Source organism: Microtus ochrogaster, unplaced genomic scaffold (genome assembly GCF_000317375.1).
Source record: "Microtus ochrogaster isolate Prairie Vole_2 unplaced genomic scaffold, MicOch1.0 UNK81, whole genome shotgun sequence".
NCBI lineage: Eukaryota > Metazoa > Chordata > Mammalia > Rodentia > Cricetidae > Microtus > Microtus ochrogaster.
Genome location: NW_004949179.1, coordinates 961168 through 985287, shown reverse-complemented (window position 1 = coordinate 985287; position 24120 = coordinate 961168). Strand labels below are relative to the sequence as shown.

Sequence of the window (24120 nt, the reverse complement as noted above, 5' to 3'; positions counted from 1 at the left end):
GGCAGGTTTAAAGTGAGAGTTGACATGGACTTGGCTCCAGCACAATAGAGAAGTGCCTTGCAGGCCAGCCCCCACACCTAAAGACTCCTGGAGAGAGCTGAGAACCCCTTTGCATGTAGCAGGGAGGCCCTGAGAGGCACAGGGCTGGGAAAGTGAGGCCTCAGGGACACTGGGATGCCAGGATGGTCAGGAACATAGGACACTGGGCTGGTTAGGTTTCTTTTGTCAAGTTGACAAAAGCTATAGTGATCTGGGATAAGGAAATGTCACATGAGGAGTCAGCTCCAACAGACTGACCTGTATGCAAGTCTGGAGGCATAGCATGTTCTTGATTAATGATTCATGTGGACAATGCCAGCAGGTGGTCATGGGTGGTACAAGAAAGCAGACTGAGCAAACCAGTAAGCAGCATTCCTCCAAGGCCTTTGTTCCTGCTCCTGTCTTGAGTTCCTGTCCTGACTTCCCTTCACAACAGATTTCAACTACAAGCTAGAATAAATCGTTTCCTTTACAAGTTGCTTTTGGTCAGTTTTATCAAATCAAAAGAAAGCAAACTCACATAGATGTCCAGCAAGGAAAGCTGTAGGCACAAAGCAGAACAAGCCCAAAAGAAAGGTTCCACTTGCCACAGGTCATGGGCTGCTCAAGTCTTCAAAGCCCAGAAGGCTCGTGCAGGACAGACTCACGAAGGTGACCTTGAACTCTTGACCCTCTATAACAATAGGCAGGGCACCCCCGTGTCTGGTTTTGGGCCTCAGAAACTCATCAGAGATTCTGACTTTTTTAAACAATGTTGAAACCTTTGTAACTGTAGGGATCTGGGTTGTGAGACCCGGATCAGTTTGTCATGAATGGTTCCCACAGGCTCATGTGTGGGCACACTCTTCCCCCAAGCCAATGGTGATGCTTGTTTGTATTTTCAGTGGGGTGTGCTTTAGGAAGTAGTCTGGTGGAGGAAGTGGGCCACTGAGGGGAGATTCTGAGGGATACAGGCCAGCCCTGCTTCCTGTCTGCTACTACCATGTGACCTGCTTCAGGGCTCCCCAGCATCCTGGCTGTATGCCCTCAGGAGAAAGTAGGAAGGTGTTTTGTTGTGACAGAACGATGCTGTGAACTGGGCCCTGTAGTGCCATGGAGGCAAGAGAAAGGCCTCTCTTAACAGTCCACTCTATGTTGCTGTGAGATTAAAACTGCTCTAATGTGTTGGGGGTGCTGAGGCTGCAGTTTGGTGGGCAGAGAGCTCACCAAGCATGTCTGGCCCTGGCTTCCGGCTCCCACACACACAGGGACTGCACACCCCTCACTCAGCACTCAGGGGCTCAGTAGCGTCAGAGATTCCAAGGCAAGTCTGGCCTTTATCTGACTTGCCTTTAAATAAATAAATACCTTAATTCTCCATATAAACACATTGTGTCCTCCAAACTTCCTACCAACGAGAATGACCAAGTACAACCATTACATGCTGTTTCTCAGAGATGAGGTCTGGGGTGTGCAGACTCTGGGGAAGCAGCAGCTGTGCGCCACACTGTACACCACCAAGTGCTCTAAGGACCTCTGTTGGGAAGGCAGAGCCCACCAGGACCAGGACAGGTTTCAACCAGCTCTAAAGGGGCAGAGTTTCTTTACCCACCTTGGGCATCAGGCAACCAAGAGGTCCCTGTGCTGGTGTTCAGGACCAGCAGAAGGGCTGCAGGAGAACAAGTTTCACACACACAGAAGCCCTGCCTCACTCAACCTTTCCAAGTAGGAACGACACATGGGCCCTAGCAGTAGCTGAGCTTAGAATGTCCCAGTTCAACATGTGTGACCTCAATAAGATACTCAGGTTCATGTTCCAGGACAGCCAGGACTGTTACAAAGAGAAACCCTGTCTTAAAACAACAACAACAAATACACACACACACACACACACACACACACACACACACACACACACACACACTCAGCTTCTCTGTGTTTTGTCATAGAGAAGTAGAAATCTAACTCACTTGTGGAAACAGTGTGTGTAACAGCCCCAGCTGCACACAAAACAAAACAATACATATGCCAACATACACACACACACACACACACACACACACACACACAAAACACACACACACAACACATACAGTCTTAGTTCCCTTCAACTCCTGATTTGTTTTACTGAATGTTCCTATAAAATCCTCAAACAAAACAACACCTAATTTGATAAAGGGACCTAGGCCAGCCCTGTAGATAGCCCAAGTGAGGAAGAGAACCCACAGCCTGGCATGGGACCTTGATGACAGGCTTGCCTCCTACAGCCTCAGAATCCTATGTGTACAGCACTTGGAAGGCAGAAGCAGATGATCTCTGTGAGTTCAAGGCCAGCATGCCAGTCTACATAATGAGTTCAAGGACAGTCAAAGTTATGTAGAGAACTCTTGTCCCCCCCCAAAAAAACAACAGCAGCAGCAGCAACAACAACAACAACAACAACAACAAAAAAAAAACCAAGAGGGCTGGAGAGATGGTTCACTGGTTAAGAGCACTGTTTATACTCTTCCAGAGGACCTGAATTCAATTCCCAGCACCCACATAGCAACTCACAACTGTCTGTAACTCCAGTTCCAGGGGATCCAGAACCTTTACACAGACATACATTCAGGCAAAACACCAATGCACATAAAATAAAAATAAATTAAAAAAAAAAAAAAAAGAAAATCCAACAACAAAAAAATTCCATGTGCTGCTCACCCTGTTGCTCTCCAGCCAAGGTCACAGTGTAACCAAAGGGACAAGGGCCAGAAGTGCTGGGCAAACTAAAAATGCCCACTGGCTGCCTCAACAAAGAAAGGAAGAGTGGGCTGGCTTTTCCCAAAACTGTTTCATGACCTAGAAATCACCCAGCAAGGTGCAAAGTGCTGGGCAAGGCCATCAAGGAAGCTACTTGGGCTCTGACCTCATGTCACCCAAAGCAGCAGACACTGACCGAAGATCAGTGCACATCTGGGAGGCACACAGAGCTCAGGGGAGGGCAACAGGCACACTCCACCTGCTCTGTCAACTCTGCATGTCCTAACAATCTACAAACCACGTAGCCAAACTCAAGGCAGGGAGGCCCACTTGTTTAGCATGAGCAGACAGAGCAAACTTTCCAAAATAGCGGCTCTCCCACCACCCATCAAGCTGACACAACAGAAGCCAGGTGCAAGGGGGTCACCTGAGCCAGGAGCACAAGCCATGATCAGCTAGACAACAGTGGGAAGCAACATAAGCATTCAGCATGAGTGAGGAGTGCACAGAAGCCACTGGAGACAAACCAGAGCTACAACAGATTCCACTCAGTGTCTGGCACAGGAGGAACCAGGGTGTGAAGGAGAGAAAGCCCTGGAGCCCTGGAGGTGCACCCAGAGAGAGAGGAGACAGTCTAGATGGTCAGATCCATGGTGACAACAGCAACCTGCTGCCCACTCAGAAAGTTCTCCTGCCCCCAAAGGGAAACCCTAACCCAGGCCAAAGGAAGCCCATTCATTGTATGTGCTTAGTGGTCCATACACAGGATCCCAGCACAGGACAGACTGAGACAGAAGGATCCCACAAATAGCAGCCTGGGCTGTAAAGTAAGACCGAGTCTCAAAAAAGAGGTCCAGGAGATAGCTCAGTGTGTAAAGTGCTTGCTACACAAGTCAGACCCTAAGTTCAGCCCCCAGACCCCACACAACGGTGGAAGGGAACCAAGTGACTCCATAGTCCTTTGGCCTGAAAAGATGCTTATAGCAATGTGTGCCCCCCCCATATATACATACATATGTATTTTCATTATAAAACCCTGTCTGGCCGGGCGGTGGTGGCGCACGCCTGTAATCCCAGCACTCGGGAGGCAGAGGCAGGCGGATCTCTGTGAGTTCGAGGCCAGCCTGGTCTACCAAGGGAGTTCCAGGACAGGCTCCAAAGCTACAGAGAAACCCTGTCTCGAAAAACCAAAATAAATAAATAAATAAATAAATAAATAAATAAATAAATAAATAAATAAATAAAACCCTGTCTGATCTGGAACTCATTATATAGACCAGGCTGGCTTGAACTCACAGATTGCCTCTACGAGCATTAAAAGTGTGTTACCTTCCAGCCGGAAGAAAAGGTGTGCCACTGACTCTCCCAGGACATGAGTGTGGTGACAGCTGCGCCTTCCAGTGTTTCCCTTCCATTTTAAGAACTGACTTCCCGCCGGCGCCGGCGGTGGTGGCACATGCCTTTAATCCCAGCACTTGGGAGGCAGAGGCAGGCGGATCTTGTGAGTTCGAGACCAGCCTGGTCTACAAGAGCTAGTTCCAGGACAGGCTCCATTTTGGAGAGAGAAACCCTGTCTCGAAAAAAAAAAAAAAAAAAAAAAAAAAAAAAAAAAAAGAACTGACTTCCCATCAAATGTTAGGTGTGCCATCTAGGTAATACAGGGACCAAGGACAGGTCAATCCTGACCTGGCTCAGGAGCCACACACCCCACCCTCCTAACACAGGGCTTTCCTATATTCAGACGCCCATCCTAAGGACAGTGGGGCAAGCCTGTGGGCATTCCCAATGGGTACTATGATACCTTTGTCACCTTCACTAGCACACACCACATCATTTTAGCCTCCTGCTTGACCACAAGTGGCTAAGGGCCACAGTTGTCCCAGGACAGTAGAGACAGGGACTGCAGTGGTCAGAAGCACCTCCTGTGGAGAGTGGGACTGTTCAACCAAGGGATGGCCACGCCTCCTCCGGTCTAGACAGTGCAGCCTTGCCAGCTACACACCCCTCATCACCTCTGTCTTGAGTCAACCATGGTGTTCATCTGCCTCCCAAGGGAGACCAGGGACCTGGGCTTCAGAGCAAAGGCACCTAGCTATCCCTGGCTGCCTGTCAAGCACAAGCAGAGGGACAGGCCCACAGAGCAGATCAGGGCTAAGGTCCAGGAGAGCTACAAACAGGACTCCTGTTGCCACCTCACAAAGGTCCCTTAGTGACTGAGCTATGTTCCCTCTAAGCCACCCTTCAGCTTCTAGGACATCAAAGGTCCACAGGTAACACTAGCATGGGAACTGAAGGACTGGGACCTGGCGCTGGCCCTCAGCCTAGCCTACCTCACAAATCTGGATCACAGATGCATGGGGGTAGGGAGATTCTATTGGTGCATGCCAGGCTGCTGCCCTGGTGTGGCCATACCTTAGATAAAGTAACCTGGCCTGCAGAGTCCTACTGCAGGCACCCTCAGGCTCCCAGTTGCAGGCCACCTCACTCTAACTACTGGGGAGAGGCATGTGACGAGGATGGGCACACCTGCATCTCTCCTGAGCTTCAGGCCCTGTCCTAGGAGACCACAGCCATCCTCACTGGTCATCCTTGTCACCTCATAAGGTAGCCAGGTTTCCAGTGTACTCACACAATAGAGGAGAATGGGAAGGAAAAGAGAGGGTGGAAACACTTGGGGTCCCAGGGCAGATAGTCATCAAAGCCACAACCCTGGGCAGTCCTCCTATGAAGACAGGAGCAGCCTCTGCCCCGTGGAGCTACAGCAGTTGTGGCCAGGGCCCTATCAACTATATCAGGCTCTGCAGACCCCTGCTCTGGAGGGATGGAGGCTGACCTTCCTAGGTGAGAGAAAACTGGGCATCTTCCCTGGGGGAAGTGCTGTGACAAAGAGAGAAAGCAGGAGAGGACAGCAGGGAGGACCAGACCACAGCCCCACCCTGCTCAGGACAGCTGGCTTCCTACCCATGGGCAGCCCAACAGAGAAGCCTTGTCATTTGGGACGGGAGGGATGAGGGCCCTTGACCAGGGGTCCAGTTCCTCCCCTAAAGAAGCTGGGATCCTGAGACAGGCTATCACAAGCCCCCACTGTCCCTTCCCCATCTCAAATGTCCCGAGCCAAGCACATTTCCCTGGAACAAGTGGTGGATGCCTCACGCCAACTCCAAAAATAGAGCCACGGGAAAAGAACACACTCTGCTAGCTGCAGCCTGCCCCTGCCCTCAGACAGCTCCCAGAGAGGTTTCTACCAGTCACACTATCCTAAGTGCTGGCCACCTGGAGACCTAAGGACACACGGAAAAGCAGGAGCCCTAAGCAGACCCACCAGAAGACTCCTGGAGTTCAACTCTCACAGTCATTCACACACACACCCCAGCTGTCCAGGCTGCTGGAACCACCACCGGACAGCCACCCTGTAGACCACTAAACCTCCCCTATGGAGTCATCAGCCACTTGCAGAGCGTAGGGACTGCAGTCAGCGCCCAGAATGAGGCAACAGACAAGAGGCGAAGCTCCCTTACCCAGACTGCAAGGCTCCAGCCCACCAGGGACCAGGGTGGGGATGCATCTGCTTTTAAACAACAGAAGTTAAACCTAGCTCAGATACCCAGGTGTTCCCTAGGTCCCTCTGCAAGCAGCATAGGTGTGTCACTGTCCTGCAGCATCTGTGGAGTATCCTGGGGTGGAGGCGCCCCCAATAAGCATGTTGGGGAAGCCGATGTCATCCATGTAGACAATGTGATGTAGATGGTCACTCTCTCTAAGTATCTACTGTTAACAGGATGATACCAGAACCACGGGACTCTCTCCCCAGTCAGTACAACCCTGAGACCACAGCTTGAGGAATGAGGTCTATAGAGGAGGGCAGGGCCAACACTCCCAGCTTAACAGCCTATCCCCATACATGATGTCATGCTAAAACTTATCTACAAAGACAGGGCAGTGTGGCATGACCCTTTGGATCATGGCTTGGTTTAGGGAAACAATCACATGGTCAGGGTCCTCTCCATCCACTGAGCCAAGGGCAGCACAGGAGGAGTTTCCCCACACAGCTGTGACAGCAGAGGCTGTAAGGACCCTCTAAAAAACAGGGCAGTCAGAGGACCATCAGGATCCCGGGGACAAGTCTGCAGACAAGCAGAGCACAGGAGACTCCTGGGGTCCTTCTCCCAAGGGTGGGAACTGACTGTGGATATGACAGTGTCCTCATCATCTCAGACCCTTGCTGGGACCTGAAGTCATGCCAGGATGTGGGGAGACCACGAGGTCCATAGCAGGAAGCGTAATTTCCTTGAAAAACCGCTGTTTAAGAACAAGAAGGAAGGAGTCAGGAGTGGGGGCGGAGGTGGCACAGATGTGACCTAGCACTGTGGCAGAAGGACCTCAAGTTCTGGGGCAGCCTGAGCTACACACAGAAACCCTACCTAAAAACAAAAACAAAAAAAAACAGAAAGAAGGGCTGGGCAGTGGTGGTGCACACCTTTAACTCCCAGCACTTGGGAAGTAGAGGAAGGTAGATCTCTGTGAGTTTGAGACCAGCCTGGTCTACAAAGCAAGTTTCAGGACAGCTAGAACTGTTATACAGAGAAATGCTGTCTCACAAAAAAAAAAAAAAAAAAAAAATTAAAGCCGGGCGGTGGTGGCGCACACCTTTAATCCCAGCACTCGGGAGGCAGAGGCAGGAGGATCTCTGTGAGTTCGAGGCCAGCCTGGTCTACAAGAGCTAGTTCCAGGACAGGAACCAAAAGCTACGGAGAAACCCTGTCTCGAAAAATCCAAAAATAAATAAATAATAAATATAAATAAAATAAAAAACCGGAGGGGGGGCCTGGTGACCTGTGTTCAGTTCTTGGAACCCATGAAGATGCAAGGAAAAGACCCAACTCACAAAGCAGTTCTTTGAGTTCTACATGTGTGCCACGACATGTGTATTGCCCACTCTCAAACCATGGTAATAAACTAGTGAGAGCCAGCTCTGGTGATGCATGCCTTTAATCCAGTACCCAGGAGGCAGAGGCAGGTGGATCTCTCTGAGTTCTGAGGCCAGCCTGGTCTATGCAGCAAGTTCCAGGGAGCCAAGACTACATAGAGAAGAGATCCTACTTCAAAAAAAACAAAACCAAAAACAAACTTGTAAGAGAGAAATAGGGGGCATGAAAGAGACAGAGACAGACGGGGGGTGGGGGGAGACACGGACACGACACCTGTTGGGGAAAGGCAAGGAGACCTTGAGTTACTGGGCCTGAAACTTGGCACAGCACTAGGAAGGGCAGGTGAGGACTGTCTCCTGCCTGAACTGAGGCCTGCGCTGGCGTTTGCAGGGCAGAGCAGTCATGCTACCCATGTGCACCTGCATACTGAGACACGCCAGATGGAGGCCACGCCAGAAACTCTTATCCTTCCCTCCTTCCCACTCACCTCCAGCCAGCAATGGGGAGAGATGACACACAGGAAAGGAGGCAAGCAGGCCTGGGAGCCAAGGCTGCCCCACTTGTCTGACCCCCCCAGAGTCCTGAAGCTCCTGGCTTCACAGCCTTGGGCCTGCTCCAGCCAGGAGAAATCACAGTTCCTCATAGGCCACCTTTCCCTTTCACAGTGCCCACTGCCAACCTCTAGCCAAGGGGACTGGCAGAGCTGAATCTGCCGTTAAGCAGGTGACACTGCCAGGGCCTGTGGCCCATCAGAGTCCTGCTGCTGTAAGGTTGGGGAGCTGTGAGGATTGAGCCCCCTCTTCCCCTCTTCATCTTATATCCCAAGGGTATTAATGGTTTGACAGTCTTTCCAGCAATAGGCAGTGGTTACACCACCTCACTAACTCAGTGAGGCCACTCGGCTCTTCCTCTCACTCAGCTCTCCAGAACAACAGTCCAAGCCAATCTCTTGTGGTAAAGGTACTTGCCTTCAAGCCTAACAATCTGAGTCTGCTCCTAGATCTACATGAAGATGGGAGAAGAGATTCCAGTGTTGTCCTGACTGCCACATGGCTGTGGACATGCATACTCATGCACATGCACACACACCACTTCTAATAAAAACCAGGAAATGTGTAAGAGCAGTTAAGAGCACTGGCTACTCTTGCAGAGGACCTGGGTTCACTTCCCACCACCAATAGCAGGTGGCTTACAACTACCTCTAATTCCAGTTCCAGGGGATCTGAAGTGTCTGCATTCGGCTGGCACCTGTAGATGTGTGTGACACACACACAATAACCCTTACTTACTGAAAAGATAAATCTAGCCAACCATGGTGTCACACACCTTTGCTGGGAGGCAGAGGCAGGTGGATCTCTGTAAGTTTCAGGTCAGCCTTGTTTACAGAGTGAGTTCTAGGACAGGCAACAAAGCTATACAGAGAAACCCTATCTCAAAAATAGCCAAATAAATAAATAAATCAAGATAAATCTAAAGGAAAAACGGCAAGAATAGCTGTAACTATAGTGATATTTTATTTATGTTTTAATAAATAGTTTGCCTAAAGATCAAAAGGGCAAAGCTAAGCCACTAGAGGTCAGGCAGTGGGGACACACACCTTTAATCCCAGGATTTGGGAGAGGCAGATGGATCACTGTGATTTCAAGGCCACTCTGGGCCACACAAGACCGATGCTGAAAACAAATCCAGATAGTGATGGTTCACACCTTTAATCCTAGTACTAGCGAGTTTTGCGCCTTTAATCCCAGCACTAGTGGGAATATAAAATGGGAGAAGTTTAGTCTGTTAGTCTGTGATCATCCAGCCTTAGTAGAGGTAAGACTTCTCTAGTGGCTTGGCTGCTTTGCTTTTCTGGTTTTCAGGTTGAACGCCAATTTCTGTCTCCGGATTTTTATTATTCGTGCTACACATCACAGTGGCACTGGAGTGAGAGGAGCACATGCAAACTTGAGGACAGTCTGGGCTGTGCATGGCAGCACATGTCTAGCACTCAGGAGGCAAAGGCAAGGGGTTCTCTATGAGTTCAAGGACAGCTTGGGCTTTGTAGAGAGTCCCTTTCTCACAACAAATAAATAAAAATACAGCAAGCTGCCCAGGAGGTAGACACTGAAGCATCTCACACGCCCAGGAGATGATTGCGCACACTGTGAAAACAACACAGGGTTTTTCGGAAGTTTCTGGTGATCTCTTATGACCTGCAGCCTGCTCAGAGAAAGAGAAAAGAGTGGCATCCCCACACTGAGCTTAGTCCTCCATGCAAAAGTCAGCCAGAAGAACTCCAGGAACTGCACCGCACCTGAGTCCTGGGTGGGCTACTACAAAGTCTGGCACCAGGCATGAAAGTGTTATATAGATAGAAACACGTGGTATGGGAGGTCCATCTGTCTATGTGTTGCTTTTATTGGTTAATGAATAAAGAACTGGCTTGGCCTATAGCATGGGAGGAGAAAGGCGGAGTCAGAGAGCCTCCATAGAGCCACCAGAGACACACGCAGATCAGAACTTTAGCCAGTAAGCCACAGCTACGTGGCGATATACAGATTAATAGAAATGAGTTAAATTAATATAAGTGTTAGCCAATAAGAAGCTAGAGCTAATGGGTCAAGCAGTGATTTTGTTAATACAGTTTCTGTGTGATTATTTTGGGTCTAAGTTAGCCGGGTGGCTGGAACAAACAAGCAGGCCCTCCTCCTACAAACACTCATTCACACAAAATAAAATTTAAAACAGAGCAGCCAGGAAAGCTTGTGCTGCAGTGCAGCTCATTGGGGCCAACCACACAGGCTTCAGTTTAAGGGACAATAAACTGTCTATGACTAGGGAAGAAAGATACAAAATACATGCGTGTCTGACCACCAAAAGTATGTGGCAGTGGTGGCGCACCCCTTTAATCCCAGCACTCGGGAGGCAGAGGCAGATGATCTCTTAGTTCGAGGCCAGCCTGGTCTACAGATCAAGTTGCAGGACAGACAGGGCTACACAGAAAAACCCTGTCTCGGGATGGGGGAAGGGAGACAGGAATGTACCCCAGGCTGCAGGGACCACAACTGTTTTCTGTGGGCCTCCCCTCTGTGCTAGCTGTGCACAGAGTAAAAAGGAGACAGCTTCCCATGTGCTGCAACAGACATATATGGACTCTGGGGATCACTGGATGCCAGCCCCCACCCCAAACCCTTGGGCCTGGTTATTCCTTGGCCAGGGAGACTCCTGCCTGCAGGAAGTCATTAGAGCACAGGGCTATGACACTAAGTGTGGGACAGTTTCCTCAGGATGGCCTATTTGGACCAGCTTTTCTTTTTATTGAACCGTGGACAACAATGGTTGTGGTGGCAAACACCTGTCATCCAAGTACTTGGGAAGCAAAGAGAGGGCCAGCTAGTACTACATGACACCTGTCTAAGAAAAAAAAAAATGAAACAAACTATCCACCTGCTAGACACTAGGTCACCATGGGAACCTCATGTTCCCATGAGCTGCACACATGTACATATGTGACTCAGAGCACCCAGGTCAATCAGCAGGACTCCAGTGTGTGCCCATTAGCCCCATCCTGGGGTCTCCTGTGGGTCCGGTTTGGGCATAGGGACTAGCAGAGTTGGGAAAAGTAGCCATGTTTTCCATGCTGGGTAGTTCCTCCTTCAAGGCCGCCAGGATGTCACAATCCCGGTGCGCTATCAAAACTGCTTGCAGGGTGATGAACTCTGGCCTGCAGATGAGTCAACAGATGGGTTGGTTCTGAGTGCCTGCTGTTTACACACAGTCACCGTGGCCACAGGCAGGCAGCCGGAAGCAAAGCCAAGGGTCACAGTGGCCAGGGAGGAGTCAAGTCGTTGGCACACACCCATCACCCCCAAAGACTCCAGCGCCGGGCTGTTTCCCTCTTTCTCTAGTCGTCTGAGGAATTCGGCCTCAGCACCATCCAGCACCTACCCTACAACACACATGGGAACCCACACCCCAGTAGGCCAAAGGCATGAGGCCACCACACTTCTGATGCCCACACCAGTATGGTCAACCCTTCCTGGCAGAGCCACAGCCCTCTGAGGCCTTGATGCCTGGCTTCTGAGCTACCTCCCTGCTTAAAGGTCTTGAGAGGTGATTCTGCGTCTAGAGCCACCACCCATGACTTCACCTGAAGACTGGACACTGCTTCCCGATGGGGCTGACTGGGATGAATGACACAGGACAAGCAGGGAACAAGAGAAGGTGATCCTGTCACACTCCAGCTTTCTCTGAAAACAGGGCACAACACAGACATGCCAGTAAGGTGGCACAATCCCTCAGTCACCAAGTCTCTCTAGGGTACAAGCAGACTGACCTGAGACTCATGAGCACTGAGAGAAGGCCTGGGGTTGGTGATGTGCTTCAAGGTTCATCAGCCTCTGGACAAAGTGGCGAGCCACCAGCCCACTGTCAGGGCAGTGTCCAATCCCAAAAGGCGGGAATCCCCAGGGATGCAGAGCCACACCAGGAGGATGCAGGCTCAACTGGGGCTCCTCTTGCCCCATACTCAGTCTTCCCCACGGTGCAACACAGTGAGCCAGGGCCTCCAATGCCCTTCTAGGCCCTACATGACCACCACAGCCCTACTTCTCTCCTTATTACATCTACCCTGGTGGATCTCCCTTGCCCAGCTCTGCCAACTCTTGAGGATTCTAGACCATCAGGTGTAATAAGAGGCACATCTCAGTGCCTCTGGGCCCAAAGGCCAGCCCTATGCTGACAGGAGAGTGTTTCTTTCTTGGGAGAGCAGTAAAGGATGGGTCCAGAAGGTAGCCTCCTACAGTCAAGTGACAGCTCCAGGAACATGAGGCCACAGCAGAACCTCGGTAGAAGCTAGGACTCTAGTGGGAACAGACCTCTGCAGACCTAAGGAAGACCTGGAGTTGCAAGATGTCAAGCCTCTGCTAGCCCACAGCCACTCAAGGCTCTGGAAGTGGACTCTGCTTGAACCCTCAATTTCCCCTGACCTCTCTGTGCCTTTCTACCAAGGACAAGGTGAGGACACGTGGCCACAGAGCCCACCTAGACAACAAGGATGAACAAGAGTAGAATAGATGGAGGCATGGTCCCCATCTCACAGCTGTCAGGGCATGCCTCTCAGCAGCAACGGGCTGTCCTGAAAGGATGAGAACACCACATTTTCTTAGTTCTCCTAAATGCCACACCCACTGAACCCCAAAACACAAAGATGAAGTGCCACATCAGAACCAGTTTGGTTTCGGGGACATTTTATTAGGTTGTTTAGCTCAGGCTGGCCTTCAGCTCCTCATCCTACCCAGCCCCAGGACCCTAGGCAGTATGCCTTTTTTTTTTTTATCTTTTATTTTATTTTTTTTAACATTAGAAGAGAAAAAGACCCAAGCCCCAGGTGAGATGGACTCCAGTCATCTCTATGGCTGTGCCTTGAACTGGCATGGCCTCCTGTTGCAGTATAGGTCACCACACATTCCCAACCCTCTACTTAGGTATGCCCAGCTCCTTCCCTAGGCCACACACAGCCATTCCACAGTCAGTTCCTCTCAAGCTTCTGCTCTGGCTACACATGAAGTTAAGAAAAATCTCCTGGAGATTCAAAATAAAATATAGGATTGTACTGGGGCATGCCTGCCAATGCAGTGCAGGGAAGCTAAGCAGGAGAGTTCACGACCAGCTTGGACTACAGAAGAGGACCATGTCTTTAAGAAAAAAAGTAAGAACTGGTGGCCCAGCTCAATGGTGAGCAGCTGCTGGGAAGCAAGTGACTGACCTGAAGCAGGCACGAGAGCACGAGAGGCACTGCTCCGTGAACATCATCACCGATGTGTCTCCAAGTCCCTCCCAGGCCCACCATTGCAAACCTGCCCCTCCTGCTGTCAGCGCACCCTGTCTCAGCCCCCTCCATGCTCAGAGGGTAAGCTCAAATCCAGGCCAGGCATGGCACACACCTTTAGTCCCAGCACTCGGGAGGCAGAGGCAAATGGATCTCTGTGAGTTCGAGGCCAGCCTGGTCTACAGAGAGAGCTCCGGGACAGCCAGGACTACACAGAGAAACCCTATCTCGGAAAACTAAACAAGCAATGTATCTCTGAAGCTGGGCCAGTGGTGGATACCTGTCTGCCGTCTTGGCACTTAAGAGTCATGAGTTTGAGACTAACCTAGGATAGCATGAGGCTCCTATGCTGACAAGAGATTAAACTTCAAAGTCACCTTGCCAGTTAAATGCCCTGTCAGCTTTCCAGATAAACACAGGGTTGGACTGCCCCAAAATTGAATGCTGCCAGCCACACTGCAGAGGCACCCTCGTTGTCAGCTGCGGCCACACACAGCTGGCTTCCTTGGGGCACATGCATGTGGCCTATAGTTCCATAAGCGCCCTCACATAAGGAAGACCAAGCTTACTTAGGGGATGTAATGCACACCCAAAATTCAAAATAACAGTATGACGGTGATGCTGGAGAGAAGGCTGCCGGGGCATCGGGGCAAGGGCTGGCAGCACTACCAGCAGGTACCAAGTCCACCTGACAGTGGTGACTCACACTCTGGTCCAGCTGTTTCTGGGAAAAGCCTTGCTCCTCCAGTACTAGTCAGAACAGCCCAAGGGGAAAGACTCCAACCAGGAAGAGCGGCTGGGCTGGTCAACCAGAGGCTACTACCCAAATCCCCAACACCTCTTCTTCCTCACCTGCAGGGGCGCTTTCTGCCCCAAGGTGTGGAACCTGACAAAGGAAGAACTAATCTTTTCCCAAAGAAATCGGATCCTGTTCTAGAAAGGAGGAAACTGAGACCCTGACAGGCAGGAAGTGGCTCAAAAGAAGTAATGGGAAGACAGGTGGGAAGAGGTAGGCTCCCCAAAAGGCTGAATGGGGAAGAAATTCCTAGCTTGGCCAATGATGCTGCGCATGTCCCGGGCAGGAAGGAAACCACATTCCTTCCTAGTTACTCTCTGCTCACTCGTCCGCGTCAACACCCCCTGCGCCAACACAGGCAAACACACGTCCCAGAAACAGACCCAACACCCCAGTCACTTTAAGATGAAGCCTGAAACCACTTGCCCTGGGGACCTGCAACTTCTGTCCCAGTGGACGCAGGGTGGTGCCAAGACCTGGGTGGAGCATCCAGGTGAGACCCGGAGGGAGGCACACTGCTGGGGTCCCCGCCCCACCCCCAAGCCAGGAGGAAGCACCAAAAGGCTTCGAATTCTCCCAGATGACGGGTGGACTACGAGAGGGAACGAGCAAATGTGGTGGAACTGCTGCCTCCTCCCGAGTGCCCAGCCAGAGGAAGCCACCATGCCTAGCTAACATCACCTCAGTCTATGAAAAAACACAACGGCCTCGTCCAAAAGCCTCCAGCGACACAAGGTGACCTGAGGAGACAGGGTCTGGGGTCAGTAACTACCCCTTCTAAGAGTGGGTCCAGGCACGCCTGTCATCCCAGCGCTGAAGAAGCTGAGGCAGGAGGATGGTCGTCAGTCCAAGGCCAACCTGAGCTACATAGGAAGGACATGCTTTATAAAAAGCGAAAGAGCAGATTCAAAATAAACCTGAAGGATGTCACTGGGGTTGGCCAAGTGTGGCCAGGTGTGGACGCGGCCTTGTGCCCACGGCGCAGTCCGCCCGCCAGAACGCCGCGCCGCTCACCTGATGAGCCCGGTAGCTCTCGAAAGCCTTCAGGGCACTGTCGGTGAGCTTCACGTGGAACACCGACACCCTGCTGCCGTCGCTCACGCGCCCGCACGACAGCCCGTAGCTCCGAGCCTCCTTCAGCGCCGCCATCTTGTAACCATCACTCCCCGCCCCCTCCTCGGCCGCTGCGCCCGCACGCCGGCCCGCCCTCCCCGCCGCCCTGCCCGCCCTCCGCCGCGATGCATTATTCATAAGCCGGCTCGGCCACGCCCCCCGCAGGACGCCCAGTTGGACCGAATGGGCTGAGGCCACGCCCAGAGGTCTCGCGAGGCCGGTCAGCGTTGGCGCGCGGCCAGCGCTCGCGGCTGGGTGGGCTGTTTACGAAGAGAGGCTGGCTCCGCATCCCGACGATTGCGTCCCAGCTGGGCGGCGGTTTCGAACTTGTTTGTCAGTAATAACCGGCGAGATAACCACGACCCTCGCCTCAGGGAGCCCGCCCCTTCTCAGGGAAGACCTGTAGACGCGGCCGGTGGCCACGCCTCCCTCCAGAAGAGAGCCCGCCCACACTGAAAATAAAAGCACTACGCACATGGCCCCGCCCATAGGTTCTGGTGACACCGCCCCACTTCAGTTCATTGACTCGCCCCAAGCTCCCACAGAATCCTACGTCACAGGAAATGCTCGTACACGGCCAAAACCTTTGGCCACGCCTCTAAGCTTCCATAAGGCCCGCCCTCCCGCCTTGCTGCATTATTCATGAGGAAGATGTGCTCACTCCCCCTCAGGGCCGGGTGGTTGCCCAGACCACCGCTTGCCCGCCAAAATCCCGACTGGCCACGCGCCTTCAGCCGCCCGGCGCCGCGCAGGTTGGCAAGCCCGCAGGCTCCTGAGGCGCGCTTCCTACAGCCTCAGGCCCTCACACAAGCAGAACCACTCGGAGCCGCGGCGGATCCCACCTCGGACGCCAGCCCTCAAAGGTTTGCCACTCAGCTGGCCACGCCCCCTGGCGGCCTGACGTACACCCCTTCTCCGCCCCTGCGCTATACATATTCATGAGCCGCTGACGAGTTCAGCTTTCCACTTAGAGACGGCCATTTATGAACTCCGCCTCACATGAATTATTCATGAGCCTTGAACACGTGGGCGCCTGTTACCGCACTCGTAGGGTCCTCTTTACTCAGCTATTGTGGTTTTTGTTTTTTTCCCCTCAGCGTTTCTTTGGTGGAGTAAACGCAGATCTGTCAGGAGCGTGAGGTGGGCGGGGCCGGCGCGCGGTAGGTTGAAAGTTAGCTTGGTGGGCGTGACTATGTAACGAAGTGCGCGTGATTCGCTGGGCCCCGCTAATGGGGGGGGGGGGGTCCCCAGACCGGAAGCGGCCAGAGCGACGCAAACTGGCGGTGTGCTGTGCGTTCCTGATGCTAAAAGTTCGGTAACAGGATAAAACTCCCACACGCCGCGGGCTCGCTTTCCAATAAACAACACTCATGCGACGTTCAGCACGTCCTCAGTGTTGCGCAACCACCACCACACTCCGCCCCAGAACATTCCTTCATGTCGAAAGCCAGCCTTGTCCGTCCCCATCTGCAGGTTTTCCTCATTTCCTCCTTGTCGCCTGGCACCTCTGATCTGCATGTCCCTGTGGGCATTTCCTAGTGCGGTCACACATCCTGAGCTCAGTGTTTGAAGTCTGACTGCTATTGTTTTCAAGGGTCATCAATCTAAGATCAATCGTTCCCTTTTGAGGACGATACAATATGCTGCCTGTAATCGACAGCTGTTGCTTATCCATCTGATGATTCGCGTCCATTGTTGCTCCTCACTGTCCACCTGGGCCATTTGTAATCGTCTGAATTGCTGGGATGAGTTACACATTGACTCTTAAAACATCTTTTACTGGATGGCAGTGCAAGCCTTTTTTGTTGTTTGACTAGGGTTTGTTTTTCTTTTCTTTTTTCTCTTAATTTTTGAGACAGTTTTTCTATGTAGCTTTGGAACCTATCCTGGCATTAGCTCTTGTAGACCACGTTGGCCTCAAACTCAGAGATCAGCCTCCGGAGTGCTGGGATTATGCTGGGATTAAAGGTGCCTGCCGCCACCACCCAGCTTGGTGTACGCCTTTAATGCCAACACTCCAGAGGCAAAAGCAGGAGGGTCTCTCTGAGTTCTACAGTTCGAGGACAGGCTGGGCTACAGAGAAACCCTGCCCAAAAAAACAAAACAAAACAACAACAACAAAAAAAAAAAACAATATATACGAACAAATATATAATCTTTGAGACTGGTTCTTACTATGTAAGAACAAGCTGGCCTCAGGCTCAGAGATTTGCTTGCCTCTGAACTGCTGGGATTAAATTCTCGTGCCACCACACCCAGCATAGATTTTTATACGTATTATCATGGGGGAGGGGTCCTCACTGGTGCCTGTGTGAGCTCCCTGCTGCACAAATCCAAGAGATGCTTGGCTATTTTCCCAATCGCTTTAATACAACCACAGAGCAAAGGGTCAGGAAATGGCTGAGATAGCCTTGGTCTTCGACACTGAGATGATAGGTGAGCCACCACCCACTTCTTAAAAGTTATTTTTCTGCTGGGCAGTGGAGGCACACGCCTTTAATCCCAGCACTCGGGAGGCAGAGGCAGGAGGATCTCTGTGAGTTCGAGGCCAGCCTGGTCTACAAGAGCTAGTTCCAGGACAGGAACCAAAAAGCTACGGAGAAACCCTGTCTCGAAAATCAAAAAAAAAAAAAAATGTTATTTTTCTAAGTGTGTTTGCACATGCATGTCTGTGCATCATGTATGTGCCTGATGCCCTTCATACCACAAGAGGGTATCAGAGCTCCTGGAACTTGTAACTAGTTAAAGGAGGTGGTTATGAGTCTCCAGCCCCTTATTGTGAACATGGTCTTAGGATCCAAGGTGAACTTATCACATAGCTGAGGGTATCTTTGAACTCAGAATCCTCTGGGCTCAGACTGACTTGGGATGATAGACAGACTTCACCACTGGATCCAAAGTCCTTACTTTATACTTCTACCCAGCCTCCAAAGGCATCTGTCACAGCTCAGGATGTCCCAGTGAGGGGCTGGGGGCCTAGCGCCCACCCATCCATTCAGAGTCCTTTGAGCTGGCAAAGCAGCTTGCCACCAAGCCTAATGACCCAAGTTCAAACCCTAGGACCCACAAGGAAGGAGAGAAGTGACATGCACCATTGCACACCCCATCCCCAACAGTTCAAGAAGATGTAACAAGACCTTGGATTCCCAGCACTGCAAAATAAGCCAGGTATGATAGCAAGCATGCAGTTTGTTACCCAGGAGACCAAGTCAGGAGGCTTACCAGAACCCAGCAGTCCTAAGGTCAGTCTAGACCCCATCTCTAAGGTCATGTATGGTGCTCTGCCAACCTCAGGGCATTTTATAGAGGACTGTGGGGCTGGGGTATGGGTGAGCAGATGCCCCTCAGGATGGGTCTGTGTGTGACTCTCCGACAGCTCAGGGAGACAGACTCACTGCTGTCCAGTCATCCCCAGGGCTGGGTCCGGTGAATGCTGGAGGTGGTCAGAGGGTTGGGCAAGGGCAAAGGCAGCTAGGGCTCGGGAGATCTGCAGGACAGCTGCTGTGTACCCCGGGGGAAGCACTGGCCCTCTCTGAACTTTGTGGGGTTTGTTATTTTGTCCAAGACCAGGTTTCTCTGTGTAACAGCCCCGCTGCCCTGGAACTCGGTCTGTAGACCAGGCTGGCTTCAGACTCACAGAGATCCACCTGCCTCTGCCTCCCGAGTGCTGGGATTAAAGGTGTGAGCCACTACCGCCTGGCCCTCTTTGAATTCTTAAGGAACTTTGAGAAACAGGTCTTTTGTTTCATAGCCAGCACTTCTAAACATTTTTTAAAAGAAAACCAAAAAAAGTAAGTCCTAGGTAAGTCATATACCTGAGACACCTGCCATCCCAACATTGAGAGCTGGATGCAGGAGAATGCGGAGTTGCAGACCAGCCTCAGCTACACGAGCCTCTCCCTCAAACACAAATCCCCCAGTCAGGCACTACATGGCCCATCCCCGCTCTGCTGGCCGTGCAGGTGTGTGAGGGCACAGGCCAGCACTACAGGGCAGCTCGCAGGCCCAGCTTCCACCAGCTCTGAACTCTGCGATGTGCAGAGCTGCAGTCGGCTGCCATTGGGAAGCACAGGGTGCACTGCCTTGGACACAGGGACCCCTGCCTGGATCAGTCCTCAGCATTAGCTGTCCCACACCTGTCTCTCCTCGACCAGGGCTGCCAAAGTCCTCCACCTCTTCCCTGTAGAGCCCAAGACCTCATACGTACCAGACCAGTGACTTTTGAAATCACAGCATCAACCAAGTAAGTGACCCCAGAATCCACACGACCCCAAAAGTACTCAACTTCAGGCAGAGAATGGCCACAAGATGAAGGCATAGAGCGTGGCTGCGCAGAAGTCCTCTCAAGTGCAGCCTGCACAGCCCTCTGGAAGGCAGCTGTTGTGCTGGGCCAGCTCAGCTATGACTCACAGGCCTTCTCTGCTCCAGCCTCAGCAGAAGGAGGCTCGGGAAGCAATGGGGTGCGGGGTGAGGCTTTATTTCATTCACTGTGGGGGAGCCTGGGCAGGGGGCAGGTAGGCAGGACTAGTAGTAAGGGCTGCCCCAGGCCTAATGAGAGGGAAAAACTGAGGCCAGAGCCCAGAGGACAGGGATGTGGAACAGAGACAGTTGGGTCTGGAGCAACGGGGCCCCTCCACCTGGGCTGTACCCCATGTACCCCTTCAGGGCCTCAGTCCTTCCAGCTTGTTGGGGTGTGTGACCCGCAATCCTTGCTCCCCCAACCCAGAGGAGGTGGCTCGGCCAGGGAGGGCAGTGGACAGGGAGCCTGGGGGGAGTTGGGGAGCACAGGTCGGGGTCCAGGTGTGCAGGGGGGGCAGTCAGTTCCTGGCAGCAATGACCACAGAGAGAGCCACGCCCCCCAGGGCCACAGCAGTCGCCCCAAACAGCCACTTCCATGGGATGGACTGTGAATAAAGGGAGGGGTAAGGAAGGCAGGCTGCACACCAAAGCAACCACCATGACCAACACAGGCCTCCTAGCCAGTGTTTTACCATGTCTAAGATACTCCTACACACGCCCAAACCCAATACCCATTCCTCCAATGTATTTTCTTCCTCTGCATGAGCCTCCAACCCTCACCAAGAGCCTGCAGCTCCAAAGTCCCTCCCTTCTGCCTAGGCAAAAGCCTGTATCCCCAGCACTGCCCTCAGCCCAGCCACACCCTAGCTCACCCAGGCCCCCTTGCCCGGACACTTGGCAGGCAGCCGGCTGGGGTTGCCCAGCATCTTTCGGTACAGGGCGGTCTCTGTGCTCCGCTGTGCAGCACGCTTCTTCACCAGCTTTGAGAGCTCCGCATGGATCGTCTGTGGGAGGTGGGGAGGACTGGTGAATACATGCAGGAGGGAGCAGATGTGCCTGTCATTACTACTGCTGCCTTCTTCTGGTCCCCAACCTTGCCAGGTGTGGGGGCTCCTGGGACTTGGGGGTTCTAACTGCTCCCATCAGCTCTAACAAAGAGGGAGCTGCTGCCCCAACCCAAAGGCAAGCCAGCAGATAGAACAGCAATAATAACTAGAGACAGACAAATAGGGGGACTTACCAGACAAACCCACCAGAGTTCTGCTTACCTTGTTGGAAGGCTCCAGCTTCAGGGCAGCCCTCAGGATAGGGATGGCCTCACTATATTCTCCTTGCTGAGCCAGCACCTGTGGGAGAGGGGCATCCACTCTCTGTATTCATCCGGAGCCTTGCTCTCCTCAGCCTTGCACTAAGTCCCTGCTCTCACACCATATTTGGTACAGAGACTGACCAAGGTGGGGCACAGCTGGGCAATGGCATCCCTGCTGGGCTGGGACAGGGGACCTGGGGATATGTACTCTCAGAGTGCAGGGGCCTCAAGTCAGACTCAGTACCCTATAGCCCTAGGAACCCCATCAGACCTGGGGGGGAGTTGGGGAGCAGTCCCTCCGATGGGGCAGTTCTTTCTGGCTTTATCTGCTGTAGCCCAGATGGCCTAGACCTTGTGACAGTCCTGCCCATCTCCTGGGTGTGGGACTGCTGGCCTATGCTGCCATGCTTGCCTACGATCCTTCTTTAGTCTCTGGCTGTGTGACCACGGGGCATGACTTCTACATGGCAGACCTCTAAAACACACACAGCCAGCGTTTCATAAGCAGCAGGTGGCGAGTTTCTCAGATACCCGATGTGTCCCTGCTTTACCTCTGGCCTGTGGGAGGCCCCAGAATTGTACCCTCAACACCATCACAAAACGGAACCAACTGCACTAGGCCCAAACCCAGGCAGAGGGGACAGAAACTAGTAGGGAAAAGAGGCTGTGTCCCCAGTGCCACCAGCCCAGGGTGGAGAATCACACAGCCTGGCCACACCATGGACGGGCTGGCTGCAGCGCACCTTGCCCTTGCGGAACAGCGCCTTGATGTTGTCGGGCTGGTGTTCCAGCACCTGGCTGCAGGAGCGCAGTGCTGCGCGGTAGTGGTCCAGCTTCAGCTGCGAAGCCGCAAGGTTGTTCAGACACTTGACCTTCAGTTGTAGCAGCTGCTCCTCTTCCTCACAGGTCATGTCCACTGTGGGAGGAGTGGTCACTTTGAGGGAGCCCCACCCTCTTCCCCACATCAGTAGTTCAGGATGGCCTCTAACTCATGCTGAGCTGACAGACACATGCCACTGAGGGTCGTGTGATCCCAGGGCTCACTTAGGAGCCAAGTGCAATATGCATGCCTGTGATCTCAGCATGCGGCAGAGGCAGGCTTGACCACCCAACTCTCCCCAAGTCACATGTTCAACAATAGACTGTGTCAGAAAGGAAGGTGGGCAGAGGGTGGGGAAACCCCAGGTGTCCACCTCTGATCTGAACTGGAAGTGAACACATACACACACCAAAGGCAGGGTCTGGCTACGTAGCCCAGGCTAGACTAAAAATTGTCATCCTCCTATCTTAGCTTCTGACCATGTGACCACCACTGTGTCTGGTCACTACAGGTCTGGAAAGAGCCACTGACCTGAAGGCTATGGCTAGTAAGGAATCTGTCTATATTCTGGAATATTCTATGACCCCAATGACAGTCAGATGTCTGTCCACCCTGCAGGCTAGCTAGATGGTTCAGTGGGTGAAGTGCTCGCTGCAAAGCCTAAGGATCAGAGTCTGAGTCCCTTCCACACATGGCAGAGCACAATGGCCTCCCTAATTGTCCTCTGACTTCCACACGCACACACATCCTGGCTGGCCAGTCACCTTTGGCACTGGAGGTGATGGCCTTGATGGCCAAGTCATAGGAGTTGGCAGCCAGCACAAAGTCAGCACGCTGGTAGTGGGCATTGCCACACTCCCGCTTGCGGTTTGCCAGAGCCACACGCTCCTGCCCACTCAGCATCTCTAGGTCAGGTCCATCCTCTGCCATCTTCAGGGTGACTTCCAGACACAGGGCCGCGTGGGGGGGGATGTACGGGCTCCTGCTGGGGAGTTAGCCAATAGGAGACACTCAGACCCAGCCACCCAGCTGCACCCGCCACCGCACCCTCCTTGCCAACCACCACATCCTCCCTACAAGGCCAGGCCTCAGGTCCTGGTGTGCCCCATATCAATCACCCACAACAATCTGCGTCTTGTGAATTCGCCAGCCCAAACCTCAGTTTCCCTTTCTGTGAAACAGGAAGGGTAGTAGGTACAGGTGAATGTGCAGGCCATCTCTCACCTGCCTTGGGGACCGTAGCAGTACTTGGAGTCAGCGGTGACCATGGCTGTCTCGCCCACATCCATGAGCGGGACACTGAGGTCCAAGGCCTGGAGGACAGGCCAGTAAGGGTCACATGAACCCAGGCCCTGTGAGGTGCCACCCACCTGCCCACCCAGTTCCCACCTGGATGACATCACAGTCTCCCAGCGTGAAGGTCAGTTCAGGCTCTTCCTGTACGTGGGTGCCATTTTCTAGGGACATCTGCAGGTGCACGGTCACCACCTGGCCCTTGAGAGGGCGGCTAGAGCCTGGCGGGCCAGGGACCAGTGTCTTCTTCCGCAGCAGTCCGCTTCCTGCAGGGGCCAGGATGTGCTCTGTAGTCTGGTGGCCAGCATGGCTCTCTGCACTGCCAGCCACCCTTCATGTTGCTGCTGTCGTGGTGACCTGCACATTCTATCCCAGGGCTCGATCACTAGACTAGGCTCCCCCAACAGCACAGCATTAGGGATGTCTGGCCAACATCTGTCCTGCTTTTTTTTTTAAGTTTTTTTTTTTTAATTCATGTGTCTGGGAATTTTGCCTGCATATACATTTGTGCACTACATGAACAAAGTGCTAGGAAAGTCCAGGTGAGGGTGTCGGATCCCCAGAAACTAGACTGCAGACACTTAGCAGCCATGTAGGCGCTGAGACTTGAGCCCATGTCCTCCAGGAGAGCAGCCAATGCCCTGAATCAGCTCTCCAGTTCCCAAGGTCTGGATTCTAAGAACCCCTTCCTAGAATCTCATGGGGAGCCGGGTAGTGCTGACGCACACCCTTAATCCCCCCAGCATTCGGGAAGCAGAGGCAGGTGGATCTCTGTGAGTCTGAGGTCAGCCTGGTCTACAGAGAGACAGGACAGCTACAGCTGTTACACAGAAAAACCCTGTCTCAAAAAAACAAAACAAGGGGGCTGGAGAGATGGCTCAGTGGTTAAGAGCATTGCCTGCTCTTCCAAAGGTTCTGAGTTCAATTCCCAGCAACCACATGGTGGCTCACAACCATCTGTAATGAGGTCTGGTGCCCTCTTCTGGCCTGCAG

General features: G+C 52.7%; 2 protein-coding genes across 4 annotated transcripts in view; both read right to left on the bottom strand.

The window, feature by feature from the left end:
• Positions 1–15457, bottom strand: part of Ell (elongation factor for RNA polymerase II) — a 55505-nt gene extending 40048 nt beyond the window's left edge. Inside the window, exon 1 of the mRNA XM_013354935.2 lies at positions 15308–15457. Coding sequence (XP_013210389.1) covers positions 15308–15442 — 135 coding nt within the window. The 5' untranslated portion in view covers positions 15443–15457. The remainder of the gene's footprint in view (positions 1–15307) is intronic.
• Positions 15458–19867: 4410 nt separating this feature from the next.
• The window catches only part of Fkbp8 (FK506 binding protein 8), a 7155-nt gene continuing 2902 nt past the window's right edge, over positions 19868–24120 (bottom strand). For 2 of the 3 annotated variants that reach the window (XM_005370565.2, XM_005370566.2), the window contains exons 3-9: positions 23224–23393; positions 23059–23147; positions 22599–22819; positions 21758–21930; positions 20974–21051; positions 20578–20709; positions 19868–20310 (exon numbers count right to left, since the gene is read on the bottom strand). In XM_005370565.2, the coding sequence (XP_005370622.1) occupies positions 20224–20310; positions 20578–20709; positions 20974–21051; positions 21758–21930; positions 22599–22819; positions 23059–23147; positions 23224–23393 (950 nt within the window). In that variant the 3' untranslated portion in view covers positions 19868–20223. The remainder of the gene's footprint in view (positions 20311–20577; positions 20710–20973; positions 21052–21757; positions 21931–22598; positions 22820–23058; positions 23148–23223; positions 23394–24120) is intronic. The other variant, XM_005370567.2, reaches the window with a different exon arrangement.